Source organism: Chinchilla lanigera, unplaced genomic scaffold, assembly GCF_000276665.1.
Source record: "Chinchilla lanigera isolate Chin_1 unplaced genomic scaffold, ChiLan1.0 scaffold00020, whole genome shotgun sequence".
NCBI lineage: Eukaryota > Metazoa > Chordata > Mammalia > Rodentia > Chinchillidae > Chinchilla > Chinchilla lanigera.
In genome coordinates this window covers 24,192,696-24,219,277 of record NW_004955421.1, presented here as the reverse complement: position 1 = coordinate 24,219,277, position 26,582 = coordinate 24,192,696, and the positions used below count along the sequence as shown (strand labels likewise).

The 26,582-nt window shown below is 40.6% G+C and overlaps 1 protein-coding gene and 1 pseudogene across 1 annotated transcript in view; both read left to right on the top strand.

Moving 5' to 3' along the window:
• Kin (Kin17 DNA and RNA binding protein) overlaps positions 1–22,369 on the top strand; it is a 37,412-nt gene extending 15,043 nt beyond the window's left edge. Inside the window, exons 6-13 of the mRNA XM_005383878.2 lie at positions 278–326; positions 1,059–1,119; positions 8,238–8,367; positions 10,627–10,677; positions 14,139–14,207; positions 14,916–15,015; positions 16,913–17,013; positions 20,608–22,369. Coding sequence (XP_005383935.1) covers positions 278–326; positions 1,059–1,119; positions 8,238–8,367; positions 10,627–10,677; positions 14,139–14,207; positions 14,916–15,015; positions 16,913–17,013; positions 20,608–20,670 — 624 coding nt within the window. The 3' untranslated portion in view covers positions 20,671–22,369. The remainder of the gene's footprint in view (positions 1–277; positions 327–1,058; positions 1,120–8,237; positions 8,368–10,626; positions 10,678–14,138; positions 14,208–14,915; positions 15,016–16,912; positions 17,014–20,607) is intronic.
• On the top strand, positions 5,848–8,194 carry LOC102009287 (annotated as a pseudogene).
• Positions 22,370–26,582: the final 4,213 nt, after the last annotated feature.

Here is a 26,582-nt window from a genome sequence, read left to right as displayed (position 1 = left end):
CTCATTGCCTTACCTTTTTGTTATTGGTTTACTGTTTAAATTCTAATCAAAGCAAAAAATGTAGGCAGTTTGGCATGAAAAACCTCCTGTCTTTGCTTTAGGATAACCGTCAATTGCAGAGGATCAGCCAAGCTTGTGCGCTCTTAGGTCGTACTCACCCAAGGGTCTGCCTCCCAACAGAGGCAGCAAGTCGTGGTGGAAACTGTTGAGTGTGGGTGCTGCCCTAAGTGCCCTGTGCACACGCCCTAATTTCAAACTCTCCTTCTCTCTCTTGCAGGAGGCCCCTGTCTTTACAGAGTTAAGCAGAGAAAATGATGAAGAGAAAGGTAGTTTAAATTTTCCTTCCCTTTTTGGAAGCTTAGATGCTTTTGTACTGGCTTTGCTAAAAGCTAGCAGCATGTCTGGGAACCGGAGGTTTCTTCTGTCTGTTACAGTGTTCTTACCTTGAAAAGGAGAAAGTAATACTGTGAATTAGGGGAATTTTGTTACCTTAGACATAAGTAACAGAATTGAATGAAATTAGCCTAAATGGTAAGGAAATGTCTTGCCACAATAAGAACCCCAGAAGCGAAGTGAAGACACAGGGGCAGCTGCTGGCACTCCAGTCTTCGCCTCCAGACTCGGCGTTTTCCCAAGGATGGCAGAGCGTCTCTTCTGGAGTCCCAGAAGGGCAAGGAAGCTTTTCCGGAAGAGACTCCTCTTCCCAGTGGACTCCTTTTGAATGTCACTGGCCAGAAGTGCATCACATGTCTACCATAGAAGCGGTCACAGGGATTATACTGATTGCTTTAGACAGCCGGAATGTACCCCAGAGCCGAAGACGGTGTTCTAGCCCCTGAGCCGCTGGCCAGAGGTACGGACACTTAAGCAGGGGAGAAGCGTCAGTGAGGGGAGCAGGGGTTGGAGCGGGAGGCAGCCAGTGTCGTCTGCTGGGGGCGAAATTAAAAACGTCTGTAAATTCCCATGTGACTACGTAAGGAATATTATCTGAGAAATTTTATTATAATCTCCGCAGAGAAATACATAAATATATATGCAGTAACCATTTTTTCTTCTAGTTACATTTAATCTGAATAAAGGAGCATGCAGTTCAGCAGGAGCAACATCTTCCAAATCAAGGTGAGCTGCAATAACAGTTACCTTAAAAACTAGGAAACTTTGCGGAATTTTGGTTGCTATGCTTTAAAGTATTGTGACTGACTTCCTTCTGGTCACAGTTTTGTTTCAGCTTGTGTTTGTTGTTTGACTAGGACTTTTGTTTTACTGCCTTCTGATGAACTGATTCTTTTGAGGAATGACTCATTTTATTTTATTTCTATTTTTTTGAGATGAGAATCTTACCCCTGTGTGCCCTAGCTGCCCTGGAACTCCTGGGTTCAAGCAGTCCTCTTGCCTCAGCCTTCGGAGTAGCTGGGACTATAGGCACACTGCACTGCACCCAACTTGTAAAGGTCCATTACGATGACATGCTTCACATCAAAAATGTGTGGTTCTCTGAATTGTCTTCTACTTAATGACTCCTTTTGCGTTACTATAATACTATTTATTTTCTGTCACAGCCCACTTCCCACAGTTTAAATATTAATTACCTGCACAAGTATGATTTCCTGGAAAGAGAGAGTAGGTTGTCAACCTGTTGATTTACTATATAGTGCAGTATAAATTCCTGTAGAATGATGCTATTCATTTGGGAATAGAATAATATTGCAAAAGGAACATGCATATGGTAGAAGTTATGAGAGTATTCCAGGAGGTTGTGGCAAGGGGACATTATTAAAGGCAAAAGTGAGAAGAATTGCATAAAATATTTTGAAACAATAATCCCTAATCATGTATATTAGTAACAAGAATGGCACCTTTCACTCGAGGTTGGACGGTTGCTAGGCAGATGTCTGTGTGAGGTTGCAGTAGCCTTGCAGGAGGTTGTGATTCTGGCAGAATCTTTTATGATAAATATCAGGCAGTCATGCAGAAGGACCCTTCCTGCATTCATAACCTCTTGGCTTTATTTATTTTTTTTCTTTAGGTTGATATAGATGACTCCATTTTTATTCTGATAACTTTCACATTTTTCCATTCTTTTTATTCTTCGTTGTTTTTGGCATAGATGAATATATATTAAGGTCAATTCTACTGGCCTCCAAAATTGATCACTCTTGTACTACTTTCATTTGATTACAACTGTGTAACAAATGACCACAAACTAGTTGCTTAAAATAACAGAAATGTGTCTCTCTGAAGGCCAGAATTCTGAAGTCAGGATCACTGGGCTGGAGTCAAGACATTTGGGATGCTGTGCCCCTTCCAGAGCCTCCAGGGAGAACCTGTCCTTTGCCTCTTCCACTTCTGGTGGCTGCTGGCATTCCTTGACTTGTGATTGTACTCTTCTGCTCTTCAAGAGCAGTGTCTTCCAACTTGTTTTCTCTGTCTTCACCGCACCTGTGTTTGTTAGCTTTCTATTGCTGGTACAAAATACCCAATATAAACAGTTTAAAGGGCAAAGAAGTTTATTCAGCTAATGGCTTTCAGTTCACGGTGAGCTGGTTCCAAGGCTGAAACATCATGGCAGAAGAGCATGGTGGAGAAAAGATGCTCATGTTGTAGTAGCCGGGAAGCCAAACAAGCAAGAAAGAGCCAACAATAGACCCTTCGAGCTGGGCATGGTGGTACGTGCCTATAACCGTACTTGGGAGGCTGAGGCAGGAGGATTGCAGAAGTTCCAGGCCAGCTTGGGCTGCAGAGACTTGGATAATCTCATCTCAGAATCTTTCATCTGATTTTCAAAGACGCTTTTTCCAAATAAGGTAGCATTTATACATTCCAGGACTGAGGACTGAGTATCTCTGGTGGTCTGCTCAACTGGCTGCACCCTTCCATCAAACCTCAGTATTATTAGTAAAACACTAGGTTTGACCAAGTTCTGTGAATACTATCTCTGTTGTTTATATTATGTATGCAAATAGTGTCACAGAGAATACAACTGAAAGATTCCTGTAAATTTTTTTCTCTCAAGATTATGGTTACTTATAGGGTTAGAGATTTGTTCTTCTGTTGATTCATCTGTAGTATATCCAAAACTTAGAATGAACTAAATGATATAAATATTAGAATGGACATTTTAGGCTTGTTGAGGCACACAAAAAATCCTTGTTCCCCTTTGGTTGAAGAAAAGTTACTTAATTTTCTTTTCTGTAGCCCAGGCTGGCCTCCCACTCAGGGCGGTCCTCCTGTTTCAGCCTCCCATGTGTTGGGATAGGCATGCGCCACCACGCCCAGCAGGTTACTTTTCACTTCTGTTTTTTAATATGGAGTCCAAGTTTGGACATACCTGTCCGTATAGCGCTAGGATTCACTCTAGTTACCGAAAACAGAAATCTAGGGCTGTTTTAGAAGATTTATCTAATTCTGATGAGTTAATATTCACTTCTAGGCTTGATTTTAACCCCATCTTAGCCCTGTTTCAACTCTTGCCAATCTGATAGAATCTTGTTTTTTTAAGCAGAAAGATCTTTGTAAACTTCAAATCTTCCCTTGCCATTCTCGTACTGCCGTCCCGGCCAGCGTCTGTGAGACGGCCTCCCATGCTTTTCCGTGCCTTTGGGTGACCCTTGCAATCTGACGTCTCTTCTGCTCTTTCTGCTCTAGCTGTGCTAAACTGTTCAGGTTCCTGAGCGTGCCATAGGGTCTCCGCTGCGTCTGGTCTTTGCCTCTGCTGTTCTCTCTTTCTGAAATGTCCCTTGGGTGTCTGTTCTCCACTGTTGTGAAATCCAGGTTATCATTTTATCCTTATTGCTCATCACATTCTAAGCATTTAATAATGCTGGATATTTCCTTCGGTCTGGTGTGTGTGTGTGTCTGTGTGTGTGTTAAAATATATGGTACAAAACGTACTATTGATTATCTTAACCATTTTAAATGTACTGTTCAGTCATATTAAGGAAATCCATACTTCCTGGGCCATCACCACCACCCATCTCTCCTGGATTTGGATATCATCTCAGACTTCATCTCTGTGCCCTTTGAACCCCTCTCAGTCCCTGGAAATCACCGTTCTAATTTTTGTTTAGAAGTTTGACTGCTCTAGGAACCTCACATAATTAGAATCATGTAATATTTGTCCTTTTGCGTGTGGCTTATTTCACTTAGCATAACATCTTCAGAGTTTACCCAAGTTGTCACTTGTGGCAGGATTTCATTCCTTTTCTGTAGCCTTTTTCCTAAGGCTAGTGTCCAGGTATATGGATATTCCACCTTGTGTCATCCGCTGATGGGCATTTGAATGGTTCTGTCTTTCTGCTATTATAAATACTACTACTGTGAGCACCGGTGTACACAGATCTGTTCTGAGTCTCCTTCTCAGTTTTTTGAGGGTTTTTTTTTTTGCGTATGTACATGCAATCGAAACTGTTGGGTCCTATGGTCATTTAGTGTGTAGTTTTCTGAGGAATTGCCATATCATTTTCCTAGAGGATCTGCAGAATTCTACATTCCCACCAGGAATTCCCAGCCATTCCAGTTTTTCCATATCCTTACCAATACTTCTTATTTTACGTGTTCTTTAATAGCAGTGTGAATTGGTATTTTGTTGTAGTTTTGCTTTGCAATTCCTGTGTGAACATGTAAGCAGAAAATGTAATCACTAAAATGGCAAATAGCCACTTCTAACTTCCCTTTGTAACCACTTCTAACTTCACTTCTAACTTCCCTTACTAGTGCCCACTGTATAGACATACTGTGATCAACAATTAGAATTATCCCTAAAGAACATTTAAGTAGCAAGTGGAGAAGTTTCTCTGTGTATGGACACAGTTCAAAACCAAAGCACATCGTGTACGATTGTACCTGGGAATCAGAACTTAAAAATATGTTCTCTAGATTGAACTATGAGACAAATCCTACAAATGAAGTTTAAAATTTACAGTTAAGTAAAGAGACACCAATTTCTACAAAGACAAAGTGGGAGTCCTGAAGTATAATCTTTTATTTTAAAGAGTAAAAACAGTGATACAAAATTTCAAAACAAGATAGTACAAGAGTAACAGTAGTTAGTGCATTGCTTATTGTTATCTTCAAAGTAGTTGTTCAGATTACAAGATACAGGCATGCAAAAATGATCAAATGATACAAGCACAAACCTTTCTTATGAACTAATAGAAATTAGTAGTATAGCTGTCTTAGTTATCTGATCTATATATCTATATGGATATATAGATATATGTATATATATATACATATATTTACTTTGTGAACTATAATCTGTGTAGAAAAGATACAGAAATTTTAGTTGACTTTCCAGGGAATGTGAGTCCTTAAAGTATCCTGACTTCTAATAAATCTAATGCTACCTTTAAATTCACTAAAAATAAAAGACAGTAATAATTGTATTGTATTCTATACCAACCACACTTTTTTTATTTGTTGTCTCCATGGTAGCTTGGTATAAATATACATTAAGTAAATTGATAAGATTTGCTTAGTTAGCAAATATTAATTACCTATTTTATGCAAGTTACATGACAATTACTGCTACTTTGCAAAAGCAGAGTGTATGGTTCTTCCCCTATGGTAAGAGAAGAGTCCTAAATACAACTGACTGTAATGGGAGCTAAGGGCTGCAGCGTTCTCAGTGGCTCCTTGTGCAGGGTGGTGCTGAGTGCAGGGTGGTGCTGAGCACAGGGTGGTACTGGGTGCAGGATCGTGCTGGCGGCAGTAGCAGCCGTGTCATTGGTGGCTGTGGGAAGGCACGGGGGAGCGGTGCCCACAGTGGGTATGAAAAGGCAGGTTTTGTTTTTTGTTTTTTTTTTTGGTTTTTTCTCCGGTACCAGGAACCGAACTCACGACCTTGCGCTTGCCAGGCAGGTGCTTTGCCACTGAGCTAAATCCCCAGCCCGAAAAGGCAGGTTTTGAAGAGTTGAGGAATATGCTTTCTAGTTTTAGGGTTTCTGAACTACGGGTGTTACTAGGCTTTGCCAGACGGAATAAAAGTGGGCGCAAGCATGACCTCCTGTTGAAGGCTCTGTCTTTATTGAAGAGCGGCTACAACCCTACGATTCAGATTCAAATCCGAGAATTACATAGACGCCAGTACTCGTGGACTCTTGAAGGGCTTTCCGATCTATCTGCAATCCAGTCACCAGTTTTCAGTTTGGTGGTGGCCGGCATCCACTTGCGGCCTCCCACTTCAGTGACACCTGGCTTACCAGCCTGTCCTGCCTGTTCTGTGCTGCTTCGAGATACTCAGCCCACTTCGAGGTGCAGTAGCCGTCCCTTTTCTTCTGTCCATCCTGGGGCGCAGTTAAAAACCTGCCCTTTTACGATGTCCTTGATGGTCTCATAAAACCCACGAGTTTAGTTCAAAGCAGTTTTCAGTGATTTCAAGAGAAGTGTTTTATTTTTGCTTTGACACCTTAACGAGTTAGAGAGATATGCCAGATGGTTGGAGAGATTAATCAGTTCAAGTTCAGCTGAGACTTTGCCTGGTACAAACAAGTTGTCCTCAAGAAGATAACTATCCCAGTAGTCTGTGTGTAAAAGTAAGTGGGAAACTGTTTCCTTTGCCTGGCTGTGCACCACTGCCTAAAATGGGACTGAGCAGAAGCGCCCTACGCGCCCTTTGGAAGTTTCATCTTTAGTTAGATTGTCTTCAGCTCTGCCAAACCAGATTTCCATTTCTTCTGTATCTTAAGTTGGAAAGAATTAGTCCATGTCGGTATATCTCATAGAACAGCTGACATTAGCCATGGTATTACAGAGATTAAAGATGAAAGGTGTTAGAAACCCTGATCACTCCAGAGCACTCATTGAAGAAAAACTTGCTGCAGATCCTGATAGCGAAATTGCTCCAGCTGGTCTTAGGGTGCCCTCGCTGTGCCCTCTAGGGAAAATGGGACTAAGTCCCAGGCCGTGTGGTGACGTGTGCACATCTGCAGTGTTTCAGTGCTGCCCTTTGTCTACAAATGAACGAGACGGAGCCCACCTGGATTTGTCCTGTATGCGACAAAAAAGCTGCCTGCAAAAGTCTAATATTAGATGGACTTTTTATGGAAATGCTCATTGACTGTTACGATGTGGATGAGATCAGATTCCAAGAAGGTGGTTCTTGGTGTCCAGTGAGACTGAAGAAAGAAGCTATGAAAGTACCTAGCCAACCATGTACGAAAATAGAAAGTTTGGGGCCGGGGATGTAGTTCAGTAGCACAGCACCTGCCTGGCAAGCACGAAGTTGTGAGTTTGATTCCTGGTACCAAAAAAGAAGAAAGTTCAAGTGTCCTCAGTAAGCCTTGTTCAGTTACTGTAGCCAGTGACGCAAGCAAGAAGAAAGTAGATGTTACCGACCTAACAATAGAAAGCTCTTCCGGTGAAGAGGAAGATCCTCCTGCCAAAAGGAAGTGCATGTTTATGTCAGAAACACAAAGCCCCCCAACCAAAGGGGTTCTCATGTATTAGCCATCTTCTGTCAGGGTGCCCAGAGTGACTTCGGTTGTCCTGCTGCTATTCCACTATCATTAACAGACTATTCAGGACCATCCCACCACATGGCAATGTGAAGGGTGTCATCAGATTTGCCGGGTGTGGGTGTTCTTTCCCTTATTCCAGTGGATCCCCAGTCCTGTCCTATGTTTTTGTATAATCTCACCTCTCACCTCCCCCTTAGCAGCAAGCAGTACATCTGTCACCACCACCAGCCCGCGTGAAAGCAGTACTCACATTGGTTCATCCAGCGGCAGGAGTGAGGTGGGTCCTGCACAGGAGCGGAAGTAGCTTTCCTGACGTCTCTCACTGGACTGAAGAAAGATACACTTGGTTTTGGGACTCATTCATCAGAACTACTTGGATCTCTGGTCCATGGAAGCAATTGTTTTTTTTTGGCAATTTGATATTTATTGAAACATCAGATGGAGGCTTTACAAAGTAAATTTCTAAGAGTCCTAACACAGAGTCTCAAATCCTGCGGTTCCCCAACATGGAGCCTTTTCTTCCACCATTCAACTGTTCTGATTATAGCAGCATTAACCAAAACATAAAAAGAAAAAAAATGGAGTTAATGACAGGACAGGGCAAATGTTCTTTTGTGCTCATTGTCTTGTGAGGGATGCAGATGGAGCCTTCTCCTCCTCCTCTTCCCGATCTTCCCCAAGTAAACTGCAACATTTACTGTGTGACGTTAACTTTGCCCATTGTAAAACCCACGTCTGTGTGTAGTTCTTACGAACATGCACGGTTCTTCTCTTTCTCAGTTCTTTGGGGCCAAGTGCACTGAAGTCTCTCGGGAGTACAGCAGCAGTGAAACGGAAAGAGTCTTCCCAGAGCTCCGCTCAGTCTAAAGAAAAGAAGAAAAAGAAGTCTGCACTCGATGAAATCATGGAGGTATGGATAGTGAACTACTTACATTCACCTGGCGATGAGAGAATGCTATAATGCAAACCTAAGGGAGTTACGTAGTTTTACCATTTATTAGATTGAATAAAATTATAGAGGTATTTGTATATGTGCTTAGGGAGAAAAGCCTAGTTGCTGTTGCATCTGGGCAGAAGTGAAGCCGCCCCAGAATGTTTACTTCCTCCCCAAGTGCTGTCTTTGAAACTCGCGGTGCGTTAGGTCCGTGGTGTTCAGGTAGAAGGGCTTAGTGGTGAAGCCCTTAGCAGCTGATGAAGTGGGCTCCCCTGTGGATGTCCTGTGTCCTCCAGCGCCCTCTCTTCTGTTGCCTCTTATTGCCACATGTCACGTCCAGGCTAGCAAGAGAAAGCTGTGATGTGTTTTTAATTCGTTTTAACCTGACGGCTAAGCTTATGTAATGAATCATTGAAAATATATGATTGTCTGGAATTAGGGCCTGTCTTAGTTACTTTTCTCATTGCTGAGACGAAAACCCAGATACCCAAAGTTAAAGGGGGAAAGGTTTCTTTAGCTCGTAGTCTACTGAGGTTTCACTCCATAGTCTGCTGGATCCAAGGCAGAGTGGCTTGGCCGAGGGACAGCGCAGAGGACAACCAGTCCATGGCAAGCAGAAGACCACAGAAGCAAGCAAGGGACAAGACTCCTTCTGTCCGTTATACTGTGTGCAGGCTAACCCCCCTAGGGCAGGTGTAGTACTCACACGCTTAATCCTAGCCAGAATTGTACCAAACCAGTCCGTGGACTGATTTACTAATCGCACACTCTGGATCCCAGCGTCACACACTCTAGATCCAGCCACCTCTGAAAAGCCCTAGACTGCATAGGCTTTGGGTCGGATCGAGACACAAACCGTAACAGGGCCATACTTTGGCTTTAAGCCTACCCCAAACTGTAAGGAAACTGCAGAGAGTTCACAATGTATTCCAAATACTCTTTTCTCCCTTCCAACTCATAACCTTACGTTATCAATGAATTACTTATAAAATAAGTAGAAGGGAAGAAAGCAGTCAGGGAAAGAGAAAGAATGGATATAAGAAGGTAATTTTTCCCCCTTTATTATTTTGTCCTGAAGTCTTTCCATCTCTTCATTTGTGAAGGAATTGTGTTCTCTTTTACTGATCCTCACACCGTGCAAGGCAGCATAAAAGCTTATAATAAAAGATAGGATGCACACACTATGACTGAAATGTTGTCATGCCATCATAATTGCTGTTATGTAGTAGGAGATACAGAGTCCCAGGTCTGTGTTATAGGGGTAGAAATAGTCTTGTTTGTCATGGAGTTTTCATCTTAGTACAGAAGCCATTCCGCAAAGAAGTAAATCAGTAAATAAACAATTGCACAATAGCTAAGTGCAAAGGAGGAATACGGTGAGGAATGGGGGCGAAAAGGCAGAATAGATCGCAGGTGAAGCGGCTGGAGCACACGAAGCACATGGTGGTAGCATTTCAAATGACAGAGAAGTAGGGGCCACCTGACAGAGGTCTCACATGCCTTACGGAATTTTAAAATATAGTTAAAAGCCACATCTACCTGCTTGAAGTACAATACTTGCTAAATTTAGAATACTCTCTGTTAGTACTGGAAAGTTGACGAATTGAAACTGAACTTTGAAATGAACTAAAGAATGTCACTGGATGCCACTGAAAGTTGGCTGTAGAGTTAAGTTTAAACAGTGGAAAAAGAAAGGCTTGTAACAACAGTGCAGCCCTGAGCGCCAGGCAGCGCTTGGTCCTGTTGGCCACTTCCTTATTTACATCTCCCGCTTCATTCATGAGCTTTGTTGTCATTGTCAAACAGGGAGCCGCCTTTGTGCTGTCAGGCCCCTCCCTGACACGCTGCGCTCAGTTGGTCCATGTGTTGTTACCACATGAAAACATGTCACATTTTCAGCTCATGACACTCACAGGAGGACGGGTCACGGGAGGGTGTAAAGTAGGCCCGGCAGATGGTCTTGCAGTATTGACTAAATAGGGGTTTCGCTTTGTTTTGTTTTCTGGGTCAGTTAATTTGTTTTATGACATTTACGTCAATGTTCAAGGTTTCTTTTCCAGTCACAAACTAATTACAGATAATGTTTATTTGTATTTATCAGAGCTTGCAAATTATGTCATTAGTCTTTCATGGGATATGGGTTTCATGGTGTTATTTTGCTAAATAAAAGACCAAGTTGAAATAAATTAAGGATTTTAAAGAGATAATCTTATGAATGTCTCATGCATTTTACAGATAGAAGAGGAAAAGAAAAGAACTTCTCGAACAGACTACTGGCTACAGCCTGTGAGTATTCCTTTGGAGCTTCTTACATACTGTGTTCATTTGAGTGAATGATTTAAACAGTACTTGATCTAGGGGCTGGGGAGTTAGCTCAGCGGCAAAGCGCCTGCCTGGCAAGCACAAGGTCGTGAGTTCGGTTCCCGGAACCTGAGAAAAAAAACAAAACAAAAAAATAAACAGTACTTGATCTAAATAACTTACTTTCTTAAATATGTGTAAGTTATAGGGTGAGTTATAATTCACAGTGACTTCTTCTCCACTGGACTTTTCGTTACTGACTGCAGCTGTGCTGGAGGTTACTTCATGTTTATGACCCAGGCATGTAGCTGGAGCTTAGTTCTAAATTTGTTCATGGACATCTTAAATTTGAACCTGAAATTACAGTCACTTTTTGCTAGAAGGCAAAAAATTGAATTTTCAGAAATAAGATTAAAAGGTAGAATTGTAAACTAAAGTTTTGATTTTCAGTTTATGGTTTATTAAAATACCTATTTAGGGACTTCGTAGAAAAAAATCAAGTCTTAATTTACAAACTGAAGTAAGGTTTATATTTAATTGCTTGTTGCTTCTTTTAGAATAATTTAAGGTAGTTTCTGGGTTTTTTTTCCGGTACCAGGAATCAAACTCAGGACCTTGTGCTTGCCAAGCAGGTGCTGTGCCACTGAGCTAAATCCCCAGCCCCTAAGGTAGTTTTTAAACATTTACTGTAGTGCCTTAAGTTACTATCTGCTGATGCTCTACTTTGCACTATGTGAAGTTTTCCTAAAATTTTCAGAGCCCTTAGTTTTTCTTCAAGGCTGAAAAGGGGGCGTGAAAAGTAGAATACTATTTAGATAATTTCTGATTTGGGGAATGAGATTACTGACTTTGAAAAGCCATGACGTCCAAAGTTGTAGTGCAATTCATCATAGTCCTTCTCCCCACAGTGTGAAAATACTTTAGTTTCTGTGTTGTAGTTTATCTTTTTCATGGTGGGAAGCACTGTGATCGAGTGAAGGATCATGACAGAAGTTACCTACAGTGAAAATACTTGCTGTGTTTAATGGAAAATAAACATGTCACATGAACTGTTCTAGTTAATTCTCATAACAGCCCTAGTTACAGTTACTCCCTCACTTTACAGCTGTAGAACTTGAGGTATAAAATCCTTTTCCAAGGTCATCTGTTAAGTGAGGAATCAAGAGTTCTCTGGCAATCTAACTGTGCAGGTTTGCGGTCCTTGACCGTGTAGTTCTGCCTCCTGATGTCTTGATCAGTGAGTAGAAGCTTAGGTCATTGTAGAGTAGGGGATATCTCATGGAAGAGAAAAATCTAATTTTCTTACTTAAAAGATGAATGGAAGGACCAGTAGGGAAGAAACAGTCTATGAATTATTTATATTTGTTTTCCCTGTTAGAGAAGCTGGCATTTGAACATTAACAGTTTCATATATTGTTTATGAAAACATCAAGCATTTTGCTTAAAGCAGTAGTTACTAACCAGAAAATAATTCAAAACTTCCTAAGAGTTTTTTTTTTTCAAAATCATGTGCTGCATACTTCTGCCATCCAGTCTCCCAGGGTGATGTGTAGCTTTTTATCCACCTCCCAAGTGAGTCTGCTTTGGCTAAGAAGCATTGGCTTAAAGGAACAAGAAAACCAACAGAGAGGGCAAAAAGGCAGCACGTTTCGAGTTTTGGCCCCAAAATCTGTTTGTGTTGGCAGTACTTACAATTAAATTTTATTTTCTGTCAGATAATTTTCTTCTACTGCCAGTACATATTTTTCATAGCTCCTCACACAGAATGCTACGTTAAAAGTCTTGCTCTGCCAGCAGTATGCTAATGACTCAGTGTGTCTCCTGCTTTGAAATGGGTATCAAGTTTACTAAAATAATCAGCAGTCCACAGAGACAGATTTGGAGGGCTTTATTTCTTAAACTCAGAAAAGAAATAGTTTGAACAGATCTATCGTAAGGGTCAGCAAAAACAGACATACGGTGAATTATCTTCAGATGACTAGAATAGAATCCAGTGAGAGTTTTTGAGAAGTTTAACATTGGAATATTATGATTGAATCAGAGATATTTTGGTATTAATTGGCCTCAATTATGAAGTCTTAGCAGAGTATAGCCATAAGAATAAGACATTAATGTTTTTCTTTAAACATGTCTTTCTAGGGCCAGGGATGGGTGTAGCTCAGCGGCACAAGTGCCTGCCTGGCAAGTGCAAGGTCCTAGTTCGATTCCTGGTACCAAAAAAAAAAAAAAAAAAAAAGAAGAAGAAAACATGTCTTTCTAACCAGGAATGGTGGCTCACACCTATAATCCCAGCACTCGGGAGGCTGAGGCAGGAGGAGCATTGGGAGTTCGAGACTAGCCTGGCTACAAAGTGAGGTCAAGGCCAGTCTGAATGCCATAGCGAGACCCTATCTCAAAAATAAATAAAAAAATTTTTTAAATTAAAAATAAATAAAAAAACAAACAAACAAAAAAAAAACCATGTCTTTCTACTATTAAATAGCCTTCCCCTGAAGGGAATATAGCAATAGCAGGCAATTTAATTTTCATTATTAGCTTTTAGACAATTAATACAAATCACAAGAACAACAATAAAGCAGCAAACTTAGGATTCTTTAATATGACATTTCTCTCTCATCTGAGATGAGATTCTCAGAAGAATAATAGTTCTAGCTAAAGCTGATCTGGAGGGATACCATTTATATAAAAAATTCAAAGCAACCTAGTAAGAAAGAAATGTTGTGAAAAGTATCACGTATAAGCTCAAAGACTCAGTTCTTTACTACCTCAGTAAAACTCTTTCATTACTTGTTATCAGTAGCAAACGCCAGAACTGTGATACCCTGGGCTGCTTTGCTCTCTTGAATGGACAAAGAGAAAGAAGCTGTCTATGGAAGACATGAACTAGAGGAGTGGAGAGTCACAGAGAAAAGCCCAGATACCACCTGGGCACGGCAGCACACACCTGTAACCCCAAGTCTGGGAGACTCAGGCAGGAGGATTGTAAATTTGAGCTCAGCCTGGGCATCTTAGCGATTTGAGAAGACCCTGTCTCAAAATAAAAAATAAGAAAGGCTGGGGATATAGTTACATATGAAGGCCCCAAGATCACTACCCAGTACCACGCACATGTGCGCGCGCATACACACATGCGCGCGCGCGCGCGCATACACACATGCGCGCGCGCGCACAGAGTCCTAAATTTAATTTCATTGTAGAAATTGGCCATGTTATGTCCTTTCACTCCCTTGGTAACTATATTAAGCAAAAAAAAAAAAGAGAGAGAGAAAAAAGATGATTAACAAAATGTTTAGCCACCATCCAGAAAGATTAGAACTCCCTGCTTTCTTATCAAGCAGAGCAGTTATATTTTACTATGGTTTTTGGTGAATGTGGTTTAAGAAGTAAAACACAAAAGGTATTTGCATCTTTTCCTTCATTCTTATTTTGTTGTTGTTATTTTCTAGGAAATCGTTGTGAAAATTATAACCAAAAAACTTGGAGAGAAATACCATAAGAAAAAGGGTATCGTTAAGGTGAGGATATGAAGTTATATATTGAATTTCTGAAAAAAGCTGGTGGGTAACCAGGTGAAGCAGTTTTGAAATTCCTTGAAAATCAAACCCTTGTAGCACAAGTTTTGTGTCTAAGGTTCTGATTATTCCATAAAATGAAATCTGAATACATACTTGTTGAAGAAATGCCTCTTTTCCAGCGGTGGTCTGTTTTCCTGCTGGGCCGATAGTGTTATGAAGTCCGTAGGTACCACTTTAAGACTTAGCGTGCGTGTCTTGCTCGTTCATCAGTAAACCTGCTCTGTGTGATGATGGGCCGTATCCCCGCAACTCCCCCCAGCCAAACACGGCTCTCTCGTGTAGAGCTGTGGGAACTGCCCTTGCCTGCTCCACGCTTTGCAATTCCAGTCCTTTCTGAGAATGAGAATACCATCTCATTCTAAAACCCAGCTTTGTGTGTGTAGAAACTGCCCTTCTTCTCCGGGCAAAAGTACCCCTCCCAGATTTCTTAAATTCTTATTCTACGATGACCATTTTCATGTTCTTTCCAGAGAAAAATTTCAAGGGTTGAGTTCTTTATTGAGAAGTGTGCGAGTTAACTCTTATCAGGGGCCGGGGCGCTAATTCTTTTCTTCTGATTGGAATTTCTTTCTCCTTTGTGGCCTTTGTTCTTTTAACTTAGCAGTCACATACTTCCTCTATTATGAAAGTATTCCTTTTCCACAACAGGAGGTGATTGACAAATACACAGCCGTCGTAAAGATGATTGATTCTGGGGACAAGCTGAAACTTGACCAGACTCATTTAGAGACAGTGATTCCAGCACCAGGTAAGTCTGTTTGCAGACCGTGTGATATGTGTCCCATCAAAGTGAGCGATTCCTTTCTTAAAACCATAGATTTTAGGTATTACCTGATAGTTACAGACATGTTTCCCTGTCGGGAATATTAACTGCTCAGGTAACAAACCTCCTATGACTTCAGGGAGCACAGTAGTCCTCCAGTCACATGGTTTTGTGCCATAGAGTTTTCCCTTTCCAGAATACATTTTCCCCCCTAGGCCAAATACAGACATATACGGGTAAAATCCGTTATACTGGGCTTATTGATATCTGTGTTTAGCTACTTGAGATATCAGAAATCTGTTTTACTTATTTTGTCTCTTGACTGTCCTTGTCATTTGAATGTTTGCTCATATTAGGGGTAAATCCTACTTTGGGGAGGTAGTTTGCCTCTGACTTAGAATCTTCTTGGGGATATCATTCTGGTGCATTGATAATGTCTTAGATTACTGTATTCTTTTATATTTGGTTGTGGGATTCAACTTAGGGCCTTCACTCTGTGCTACATTCTCTGCCCCCTTTTTTACATTTTTTATTTTTGAGACGGAGTTGTGCTCAGTTGTCCAGACTGGGGTGGAATTTACAGTCCTTCTGCTTCAGCCTTCAGAGTGCTGGGATTACAGGTGTAATCACTCCCAGCTCTACTTATCATATTCTTTATTCTTCTTTCTTCCAAAATAAAACTCCTCTTAGAAAAGTTAGAAAACTGTTTTATCAGACTTACTGACATACGTACCAAGTGATGGCAAACGTTTCAGAGCCTTCCGTGGTACAGACAGCCCGCGGCGGCGTGCATGCCGTAGGTTCGGCACCACTGAGGTATACAATGTACAGTAAGTTCCACTTACATCAAAAATGCACTGATCAGTTTTCAGATATGAATACTCCATTGAGACCAGCAGTATAATCAAGGTGATGCATTTCTGCCTTTACTTCCCTCCACACTGTCTTCTACTCCTGCCACCTTGCCTTCCCCGGCAACAGGAGATTTGCGGTCACTCTACGTGGTTATTTTTCTAGAATTTTATAGAAGTAACATCATACTGTGTATCTTGTTTTTTCTTTTTTTCTTTTAGTCTGCCTTCTTTCACTTCACACAGTGATTTGGATTCACCCATGCCTTTGTGTATATCTGTTATTGTTCACGTTAATTTTATTGCTGAATAGTATGTCACTGGATAGGCATACCACAGTTTGTTTTTCCAGTGACTTGTTGATAGACATTTGGATTGTTGACAGTTTTTAACAGATATGCATAAAACTGCTGTGAGCATTTCTGTACAAGTCTTTATGTGAATACTGTAATTTGTTTTCTCTTGGGTAAATACTTAGGATAGGTCAGTCATATAGCTTAAATCTTTGTAAAACTGCCAAGCTGCCAGATGTGGTAGCACACACCTGTAATCCAGCACTTGAGAGGCTGAGGCAGGAAGATTGTTGTAGGTTCAAGACCAGCCTGGGCTACGAAGTGAGCTTAATGCCAGCCTGAACTGTGTAGCAAGACCCTATCTTAAAAAGACAAAACAAAAAAAAGCTGCCACATCTTCTTAAGAATTTTGAAAAAGGATAAACTGAAGTAGTAAACTAAACTAAATTTTCCCTGAGTACTTCTGAGCTCTGAGCATTTTCTCCAAGTACCTTGAACTCTGCAAACTGAAAACATACTCCTCTAACAAATAAATGAGAAAAATGAGGAGTCATATAATGTTAAAGTGTTTACAAACCCCACTGTAGAATACTACCTTTTTCTTAAGTGATGAAGAAGTCCTAAGCGAAGGGCTTTGGTTTTCATTATGTTCACTCAGTGTAAGGCATTTTGGTGTAATGAAGTAGGAAGAAGGTACACATTCCTTTGCATTAAGTTTTATATTGTTTTCTATTATAGGAAAAAGAATTCTAGTTTTAAATGGAGGTTACAGAGGAAATGAAGGTACCCTAGAATCCATCAATGAAAAGACTTTTTCAGCAACTATAGTCATTGAAACTGTAAGTTTGCTTAACAAAGACAAAAATCTGTACTCTGAGGCGTTGTGTGCTCAGGTTGTCCCTGCTTTTGAAGTTTTTCGTTTTTCTTTCTTTGGCTGTAAATGGAAGAAGAAAGTTGGACCCAATTTCTGTAGTACAGACCAGTCCTATTAACTAGACAAGCAAGTTTGAGCATTTTTATTGCTTATAAAAATACTAGGTATAGGGGCTGGGGATTTAGCTCAGTGGCACAGCGCCTGCGTGGCAAGCACAAGGTCATGAGTTCAATTCCGGGTACCGGAAAAAAAAAGCCAAAAAAAAAAAAATTAGGTATAAAAGGAACCCTCTCCCCCAGTAGATAAAGACACAAACATGGTAGAAATATTAAAAATCAAAAATAGGTAATCTTCTTTTGGCCTTTTTCAGCAGTACTGGAATTAAACCCAGGGCTTTTGCACTGAGCTGTATCCCTAGCCCTTTTTTATTTTCGTGACATGGTTTCATGAAGTTACTACATTGTCCATGCTCTGCTTGAACTTGTGATCCTCTGGCCTAAAAGAGTGGATATTCTTGATCAGACTGTAGCCCTTTCCTAAGTAATACCTTGTGGATGCAGGGTCCTTTCCGTCAATGGCCCTGTCATATTCAACAAACGACATCCACAGAAGAGCACGGCACATCGCAAGGGGGGCCTGGCCTGGCTGGGCACCACTTGTGGGCATCACTGTGTTTGCTGCGCTGCTGTGGGCTGGCGCTCCCTCGCCAGCCACACATACTCACTAGGGGAGTAAGGACATGTAGCAGGGAGATAACAAGCAGCTAGCCACTCTGTCACAATGTCTACCAATAACACATTTCAAATAGCACCGAAGAAAATAGCTTTATGTTTAGTTGGGATGCCATAGATTATTTTTAAAATTCGTAGATGTTCCAACAATATGCTGCATACAACAAACACATTTAATTCAAAAAGAAATTCATAGACTGAAAGTCAAAGGATGGAAAACAATACTCCATGTGACAGGAACTCAGAAAAAAGCAGGGGTAGCTATTCTGTTTGTGGACAAAGTGAATTTTAAGCCAGGACTGATTAAGAGAGATAAAGAAGGTCATACATCCTTATAAAGGGAGCAGTCCAATAGGCTGAGATAACAACCATAAATATATATGCAGCAAATAACAGTGCACCCAAGTATATAAAACAAGGGCATAAAAAATCAAATAAGCACTAATGCAATTGTATCGGGGAATTTCAGTACCCCACTGTCACAAAAAGACAGATCAACTAGACAAAAAATCAGCAATGAAATAATAGAACTAAACCAAACTTTTGAATAGATGGACTTAGTAGATGTCTACAGAGTGTTTCACCCCATACCAGAATACACATTCTTCTCAGCTTCACACAGGATGTTTTCCAAAATAGACTACATACTACCCCACAGAACATGCTTAAGTAAATGCAGAGGAACTGAAATTATCCCATGCATATTGTCAGATCATAGTGCAATGAAGTTGAAAATCAATAGCAAAAGAATCCACAAGAACTTCATAAACACGTGGACATTAAATAGCACCCTCCTGAACAACCAATGGGTCACAGATGAAATTAAAGAAGAAATTAGACAGTTTCTACAGTTAAATGATAACAACAATACAACATACTGGACCTTATGGGACACAATGAAAGCAGTCCTAACAGGGATATTTATAGCAGTGAATACCCATATAGGAAAATAGAGCAAGCAGAAATAAACAACTTAATGTTGAACCTCAAACTTCTAGAAAAAGAAGGGCAGACTAAGCCAGAAGCTCATATGAGGAAAGAAATTATAAAGATCAGAGCAGAAATTAACACACTGGAGACTAAAAAAAAAATACAAAGAATCGATGAATTGAAGAGTTGGTTCTTTGAAAGATTAAATAAAACCAACAAACCCTTAGCCAGTCTTACCAAAAAAAGGAAAGAAAATCCATGCAATTAGGAATAAAGAGGGTGAAGTCACAACAGACCCTGCAGAAATCCAGAAGATCATCTACACCTCCTTCAAAACCTTGTATTCTAATTGTTATGGTTTGTGTCTGGATGTCCCCACAAAGCCTTTTGCAGTCATGGGGCGGACTTCCAGAGTTTATGATTGATTCATGTCCAATGTTGGAATTATGGATGTGAGTGCTACACCTGCCCTGGGACAGGTGGTTCGATACAGTGTAAGGGAGGGAAAGAGGCTACTTGCCACTGCTCCTTCCTTTTGCTCGTGTTGATTTGCTGTGTTCTGCCGCCGTGAACTGTTGCCCTCTGCCATGTGCCACTCTGCATTGGAGCCAGCCAAGTATAGACTGAAACCTCCACAAACTGTGAGCTAAATAAACCTTTCCTTCCTTAATTTGGGGTGTCAGGTATTTTGTCTCAGCAATGAAAGAAAAGTAACCAAGACACGAACAAAATGGAAAATGCAGAAGAGGTGTAGAGGTTCCTAGAAACATTTGAATTACTGAAGCTGAATAAAGAACAAAAATTCCTAAATAGACCAGTATCAATCAACGAAAGCAAAGATGTAATTAAAAACGTACCAACAAAGAAAAGCCCAGGCCCTGACGGATTCACTGCTGAATTCTACAAGAAATTTAGAGAAGACTTAACATTAATATTTCTCAAACTCTTTAATGAAATTGAAGGGGAAGCAGTACTCCCAAATTCATTCCTGGAATCGGGCATTACCCTGATACCAAAACTAGAGAAGAGCCCATCTAAAAGAATTACAGGCCAATCCCTAGTGAATATAGATGCAAAAATCCTCAGGAAGACACTGGCAAACAGAATGCCAGTTTATCATCAAGAAGATTATACACCATGACCAAGTGGGATTCATCCCAGGGATGCAGGAATCCTGCGTACATCAACATACATCAGTCAATAAATGTAATACACCATAGTAACAGAACCAAGCACAAAAATCATATGGTCATCTCAGAAGATGCAGAAAAAGCTTTTGACACAGTCCAGCACCCATTCAAGATAAAAACCCTACAGAAAATTGCAATAGATGGTCTTCATTTCAATCTGATAAAAGCCATCTATGACAAACCAACAGCCAACATCAGACTAAATGGACAAAAAATGCAAGCTTTTACTCTAAAATCAGGAACAAGATAAGGATGTCCACTGGCTCCGCTCTTATTCAACATAGTCCTAGAAACTTTAGCCAGTGCAATTAGACAAGACAAAAAAATAAAAGGAATAATGATAGGAAAGGAAGAAGTGAAATTATCATTTATTTGCAGATGACATGATACTCTACATAGAAGACCCCAAAAACTCCACTAAAAAACTGCTAGACTTAATAAGCAAATTTAGCAGCATAGCTGGATACAGAATCAACACTCAGAAATCAATAGCATTCCTGGACATGAACAACAAACTCACAGAGAGAAATCACGGAAACAACACCTTTCACAATAGCATCTAAAATTCCTAGGTGTATAGAAACAGTAGATACCATAGTGATGTTTTAAAGACATGGAAAAGGTAAATTTACATCCACAAATGTGATCTCATTTTTTTAATGTTTCATAAATACATATGTTTTTAATCTTAAATTATTTTAATTTTAGGGCCCTTTGAAAGGACGCAGAGTTGAAGGAATTCAATACGAAGATATTTCTAAACTTGCCTGAGTTGGAAAATTGTTAACAACGTATTAAAATCCTAAAACATCACATTGGTGTTTGCCAAAGTATTACGAGACTCTACTGTGTTAGGGTATTTCTTTGTATAAAACAGATAGACTTATTTAAATATTATTGTGTAAGTGTTTAGCTAAATTTATGGAAAATTTAATTATGTCTCCTAAAGTGTCACTTTGACCTTCTTAATTTTTTTATAATTTTGACCTTGTTTTTTTCTTTTCTTTGTAATATTTCTTTGATGATTTTTTATCTTCATTAAAAATATTGAGAAGTATTTTATATAAGACAATTTAGAATCCTATAATTGGAGGAAATCTTTCATATACTCTAAAATTTATATTTTCAGTAGTGGATAGTAATGTTGAACTGTAATTATGATTAAAATGTTAAAAACTAAGCTATGATAGCACCTTTATTCTGATATAATTCACGTACCATACAGTTTGCCCATTTAGAGTGTGCAGTTCATTGGCTTCTAGTATGTTTGCAGAGGTGTGTAGCCGTCTGCACTAGATTTTGGGGGATATATTTTGTCACCGCCCAGAGAAACCCTGTACACAGTCTGCATTCTTCTTCAACCCGTGCCATCCCTGGCAGTGACTGACGGCCTTCCTATCTCTTTAGATTTGCCTATTCTGGACATTTTAAATAAATGGAGTAAGTTCTGGGTTGTTTTTTTTTTTTCCACAGTGGGTGTCTTTACACCAAGCCTAGTGTTTTCAAGGTTCATCCACGTTGTGATATGTAGCAATACTTTATTTCTTCTTATTGCCAACTATTACTCCACTGTGTGGATAGACTGCATTTTGCTTTCCACTCATCAGCTGATGGACTTGCTGGCTGTTAGAACATTGCTATGACATCTGTGTATGAGACTTTCTGTGGACAGACACTTTGAATTCCCACAGTCTCATTATAACTTACATCATGGTTAATATGTTAAAGAACTGGCAAACTGTTTTACATAGTACTTGTATCGTATTAGCAGTGTTTGAACTGTACATTTTTAAATAAATAGGGAACATGATTTGCGATGTAAAAGATTGGAAACCTACCTCATACTTGTTTATACGTCCCCTATGTGCATGCACACACACAAGAAATTTACAGTTTGGTTAACTGAAAATAAACATGCAGCGGGATCTGAATGTGAATCAGAGCTTGTTTTCTGAGCCTGTGGTTTCTCTGTTAGCCATTCTCATGCACTCTTAAAAGAGCAAGATGACTCAGGAGGTCTCCAGGTTTATATCTCAACCTTTCAGCAGCACCAGGAGAACAGACTATCTTCTGTAATGATTCAGACGGGAGGCCGAGAATCGAGTCTGATTGGACCATTCCTGGACAATCAATCACTCCCAAGGAAAGGATGGGATCTACTGCTGACCAGATGGCCCCCCTGCCCGGGCTGGCTGGCTTGAACTGAGTGAAGGAGGGCCAATGACAGCTGTCACCTTTCAAGACAACTTTACAGTGTGCAACCGTGGAAAACAGCTGGGCCTCATAGCTGGGCGGACTTTAGGTTGAATGTTGTGCTCGCTAGGTATATAACCTTCAAGAGCTGATGTCCTTGAGTTGCAATAGTTTTAGTGTATAAATTGTCAAAACTGCTATGTCCTGTATGGTTGATGTAAGAACTGCAGAAAATACATAAAGTTAAAAGAAAATATATATAAGGTGTAGACATAAAGCTTGGCATGTAGTAAGTGTTCAGTTAACATCAGTGAGTGGTACTGTCAGTAAATGGAGCCACATATTTGAAGCCTATGTGGGTATAAGTCTGGCAGGAAGAATTTCAATAAGGAGAAAAGTTCTTGGTAATAGTGGGATAAATAAAATGTGACATTATATACACTTCTGCCCAAAGTCAGGAAGTGGTTTTCTTCATAGAAAAATAATTCATTCCCTATTCTTCATATGTAGTTCTTTTCTCCAGCATCTACTTGAATTATCTCAGAATGGAATAAAGTAGTGTACATCAGATTAAATTTAATTTAAAAATCTGATGCACAAAAATGGGATCGTAGACCATAAGACATTTTTTCCCCTATGTTCCTATAGGCCAATAGAGGTGTTCAGCAGAATGAGTGCAGACACCTAAAATTAGGTCCTGTACCTCTGTTCGTGCAGTATCTAAACTCTCTCTTATAAGAACTAGACTTTTAGAGTAGTTTCTGTGAACTTTGGCAAAGTGTGATAACGTGTCCAATACTATAGTGTGGAACACAAGGCAGAACTTTGACTGCCCTGAAAATCCCATGCTTTGCCCCTTGTTCCCTCCCCACCCCACTGAGCCCCCATCTTTTTACTGTCTCCATAGCTTCATCTTTTCCAGAACATTGTCTGTTAGCATCGTGCATGGGTAGCCTCTTAAAATTAACTTCTTTGACTAATGTGCATTTAAATTTTTCCTTGTCTCTTCATGGGTGGATAGCTCATTTCTTTTTAATGCTGGATAGTACTGCATTGTCCCAGTGTTTCATCGTTTATCCTTTTAGCTTCTCAAAGACACTTTGGTTCCTTCCAAGTTACCGGCAATGAAGAATGAAGCTGCTATAAACATCCTGTGCACAGACTTCCGTGCAGGTACTAATTAATTTCAGTAAATATCAAGGATTATGATTGCTGGATTATCTATGAGTATGTTTCCTTTTGCAAGGGACCACCAAGCTGTCTTCCGAAGTGTTGTACTACTTGGCGTTTCCATCCAGAGTAAGTGGAGAGTTCCTGCCTCCCGTCCTTGCGGGCATGTGGTGCTGTTAGTGTTGGACTTTGGCTCTTCTGTGATGGGTGTCGTGGTGTCTCGTGGTTTTAACGTGCGGGCTCCCAACAGCATCTGACGCTGAGCATCACGCGCTGCTTATTTGCCATCTGTCTGTCCTTGGTGAAGCATCTTGTCAGTTCTTTTGACCATTTTTTAATTGGGTCAGTCATTTTCCTGTTGAGTTTTGAAAGGCTTTTATACCAGTCTTTTTAAAAATTTTTTTAAGTAAAAAAAATTTTTTTTAAGAGCAGAATATATTTATTGAGGGAAAGAAAGCTTCTGTCCTAGAGAGAGACAGAAGCGGTCCTGGGTGGGTTGCCGAGGACCCTGCCTTTTCTAGGGATTTTTATAGAGCATATATATGACGTAAGGAGGGCCCAAGTTGGAAACATGGGAAATAGCGAGGTGGGCATGGGGTGGGACAAAACTGGTCAGCCTGTAAGATTACAAGCATAATTGCTCAGGTAAAATTGATTAAATAGGGATCAAATGGGGAAGCAAGTCACAAAGCAGGTGGACATGAATACAGAGCAGGGGCTTTTCCTGTCCGTGGTTGGGTTAGTGACTTCCTGGCTTCCTCAAGGTGATCATACCTGTTTAGAATACCAGTCCCTGATGTTTAGCCTCAGGAAGTATGTGAGTGCACATGTTTTATCCTTTGTCTTGAGGTCTGGCCCTCAGCTGGAGGTGCCCATCTCTGGCTCCTTAGAGGGCATAACCCTATCTGACTGCCTACATTTTATCTAATTTAGTTACCTATAACACTCGTTTATCAGATATGTCTTTCATAAATTTCTTTCTCCACTCTGGGTTGTCCTCATATTTTTAAAAAGCTGTTCTTTTTATCAGCATGCTTAAATTCTTACCAAATCATTAGCATTGCTGTTCTGGAAGACGGAATTCCCTGAGTATTCGTTGTTGGAATGCCATTAAACCCTGTTGCCTTATTTGCTGATTTTTTCCCTTTGTCTTCTGGCGTCTACTTCGAAGCACCTATCAGTTTTTCTGACATAGTAGGTCACATTCATTCAGTAAACACTTAAGCAAGCACCTCTAGTAGGTAAGCCGCTGCACTAGGTGGGCGACGCGAGTGGGGAGCGGGTATAGACCACGAGTGGGGAGCTGTGCAGGGAATGAGAGTGTGGTGACAGGCAAATGCCATGACAGCTAGTAGAGAGAAACTTGATAGTCTGGGCACTAATTAAAAATCGCCCTGCCTTAACTGGGCCTACGAGAACTGATACCACTGTGTGCCTCAATTCCTGCTTTGCTAAAACAGAAGCACAGAATTAGAACACAAGGTCAGCCCTTGTCGGGGGCCATAAATTATACACTGAGCCTAGGGGACGTCCAGAGCTGTTCATACCTGCCCTGTGAGCCACGTGAGAACACGGAAACTGCGTGCTATTTTCTGGTCACAGCTGGAAGCCCTCCGGCTAGTGACGGCGGTGGCGCTCGCAGGGCAAGCCGGGGAAGCCGGTTTCCTCATTGCCCGCTGTCTCGGCCGCGTCCGAGCAGGAGTGCTTTGCTCCTCCTAGCCCGCAGCAGTCACATTACTGTTCTGGAAACACCCCTGCCCTTCACTCCCTGCCCTTGACCAAATGTAATGAACAGACACCAAGGTTCTGGGTTCCTCACAGCCAGCTTTTGTTTCCCAGAAATAGCTGGTCATCCGGATCCCTGCTGCGTCCCTATTGGTCTCTTGCTCTTTCTTTCCACCATGTGCCATAACTCCAGGCAGGAGACTGGGGGCTCACTGCAGGGGTCGCTGATAACCTCGGAAAGTGTGTCCCCTAAGCCTTGATTGTAGTCAGGTTGACTGAATAACCTTGGAAATATTATTTGTATGTTTGAATCATTATAGTAGGGGAGGGAAATGTCTCTTTTTTCTGTTACATTCGTTAATATTTCAGAAAAAGTATGAAGTAGATTTAAGTCTGAAAAATGTTAAGAAAAAAATTCTAAGTTGTGTTTTTTTGTTTGTTTTGAGACAGGGTGTCACTATGTAGTTCAGGCTCATCTTGTAGCCCAGGCTGGCTTCAAACTCTTGGCAATCCTCCTGCCTCAGCCTCCCAAGTGCTAAGATGACAAGCATGTGACACCATGCCCGCTCATTCTAAATTATTACAGCATGAAAGCACTGTATGTTTCTAGACAGCCATGTAATCATTTTTGGAGTCACTTTTATCTCATCCATTTGGATAAGGCTGGAGAAAAGATGCCACTTGATGGTTATTATGAGATCTTTAGAGCATGTAGAGTGACTTGCATTAAAATAACACTCCAGTCCTTACTGAAAAAGTTTTGATACTTAATTTGTTAGACACATTGAATGAGATGATTCTTAATACTGTTCATTTAGTTATTTCTTTGACAGCTTTCAACCCCCCAAAAAACTTGTCTAATTTTTGGTAATTTAAAAGCACAATAACTTAAAACTAACTTAAAAACAAACGTAAACTGTGGCCAAGTATGATCTGAGCCAAGAATCTGTTTGTTCTCAGACATAAAGCTTACACTTTCCTGACAGCAGAACGCGTGTGTCTGATGGGCTCGGCGATGGCTGTGTGGTGGGTGTTTGAGGAAATCTTTGAACGTAGGCTGTGTAAGTCTGAACGATGGTTAGCACATCTCCCAGTAGTAGCCCCACAGTGACCCAGCTGAGATTTAAATTAAATACTAGCATTCTAGGAGTCCCTCGTAAGCCAAGCAAGTGGCAGTATGTCCAAAGAATAACGAGATACCTTAAGACAAAAAAGCTCTCATTGAAAACGATTCAGTGTTGCTGATTTTAGTTTCTGTTTGAGATTCGTTATTGGATTCTCAAGACAAGAGTGTCCCATAGCGTCTTGCTTTCACGACTTGGAGATTTCATTTATTGTATAGTTGGGTGCTCCGGGGTAAACCTCGGACCTCATGCCTGCTGCATACACACTCTGCCACACCCTCTGTCCTGGAGAGTTAAAGATACCCTAAGGAAGAAATAGTTATTTTTAAAGATCACTTTGCTAAGTTATGATTAAAATTAATTCCTAATAGTTTGTACAGAGCTGTTGGCCCACCACCAGCTGTTTGTCAAGTGCACCAAAGAATAGATAAGCACGCTCGGGTCACACTCGGGTCACACTCGGGTCATTCT